Here is a 1,137-nt window from a genome sequence, read left to right as displayed (position 1 = left end):
ACATACGAAGTGCAACCAAAGACCTTGAGATTACTTAAATCCGGTGCATGCTTGGACCACTTCTCCATTGAAGTCTCGAACTCAATAGCACTTGACGCACACCGATTGATCAAGCACACCGCAATATTCACTGCCTCTGCCCAAAAACTTGTAGCTAGCTTAGCATTGGAAAGCATACTTCTCACTCTTTCCAAAATGGTCCTATTCATACGTTCGGCAAGACCATTTTGCTGAGGAGTCATCCGCACAGTCTTGTGTCTCACAATTCCATGCTCATTGCAATACTCAAGCCCATTATCCATTTGGAGCATCTTCATCTTCTTTTCGGTTTAGTTCTCAACCATAACCTTCCATTCCTTGAACTTAATGAAAGCTTCATTCTTGGTTTTCAACTTATAAACCCATACTTTCCTTGAGTAATCATCAATGGAGGTCATGAAGTACCTACAACCACCCATTGAATTCGTTCTCGTGGGGCCTCATACATCGGAATGAACATAATCCAAGATCCCCTTAGTTTGATGCACCGCGATGTTGAACTTCACCCTAGCTTGCTTGCCATAGATACAATGCTCACAAAAATCAAGTTTCTCCGCCTTGTGCCCACACAAAAGCCCTTGTTTACTAAGCTCAATTAGCCCTTTCTCGCTAATATGGCCTAGCCTTCTATGCCAAAGTGTGGTGTCGCTCACTTTCTCATTCACCGAGACCGAAGCTTCACCTTGAACCACATTTCCACCTAGCACATACAAGCTATTCTTCTTAGAAGCTTTCATCGCTACCATTAAACCCTTCAAGACCTTCAAAGTGCCTCTCTCAGCCTTATAACTATATCTGTTAGGACCCATCCAAAATTCCTCACCGAAATCCTAGACAAGCCCTGATCCCAGGAAAACCCTACCGGACCCTCCAATGGAAAATCCGGCAGAACCTCCCCTAAGGGTTGGACTTACCACAAATTTCCTGCACTGAAAACACACTTCTATATACATCCCCTTATTCCTCCCACTTTACTACAATATAATTCCATAAATTTGCAGCACTCCAAAATAAATAACAGTAAATCAGGGCATAATTAACAACTAAATGTCCAATACAGTATACAGAGCATTATACAAATAAATATGAAATTAATAC

At 41.9% G+C, this 1,137-nt stretch overlaps 1 protein-coding gene across 1 annotated transcript; it reads right to left on the bottom strand.

Annotated features, from left to right (window-relative positions):
* Positions 1–479: 479 nt before the first annotated feature.
* Positions 480–848, bottom strand: LOC125423737 (uncharacterized mitochondrial protein AtMg00300-like). The gene has a single exon (XM_048478871.1). It carries the CDS (start codon positions 846–848, stop codon positions 480–482), a length of 369 nt encoding a protein of 122 aa, XP_048334828.1.
* Between the last annotated feature and the right edge of the window lie 289 nt (positions 849–1,137).

The sequence above is a fragment of the Ziziphus jujuba genome, chromosome 7, assembly GCF_031755915.1.
Source record: "Ziziphus jujuba cultivar Dongzao chromosome 7, ASM3175591v1".
NCBI classification, from domain to species: Eukaryota; Viridiplantae; Streptophyta; class Magnoliopsida; order Rosales; family Rhamnaceae; genus Ziziphus; species Ziziphus jujuba.
The sequence above is the reverse complement of the archived record's forward strand: the minus strand, read 5'-3'. Positions and strand labels throughout refer to the sequence as shown.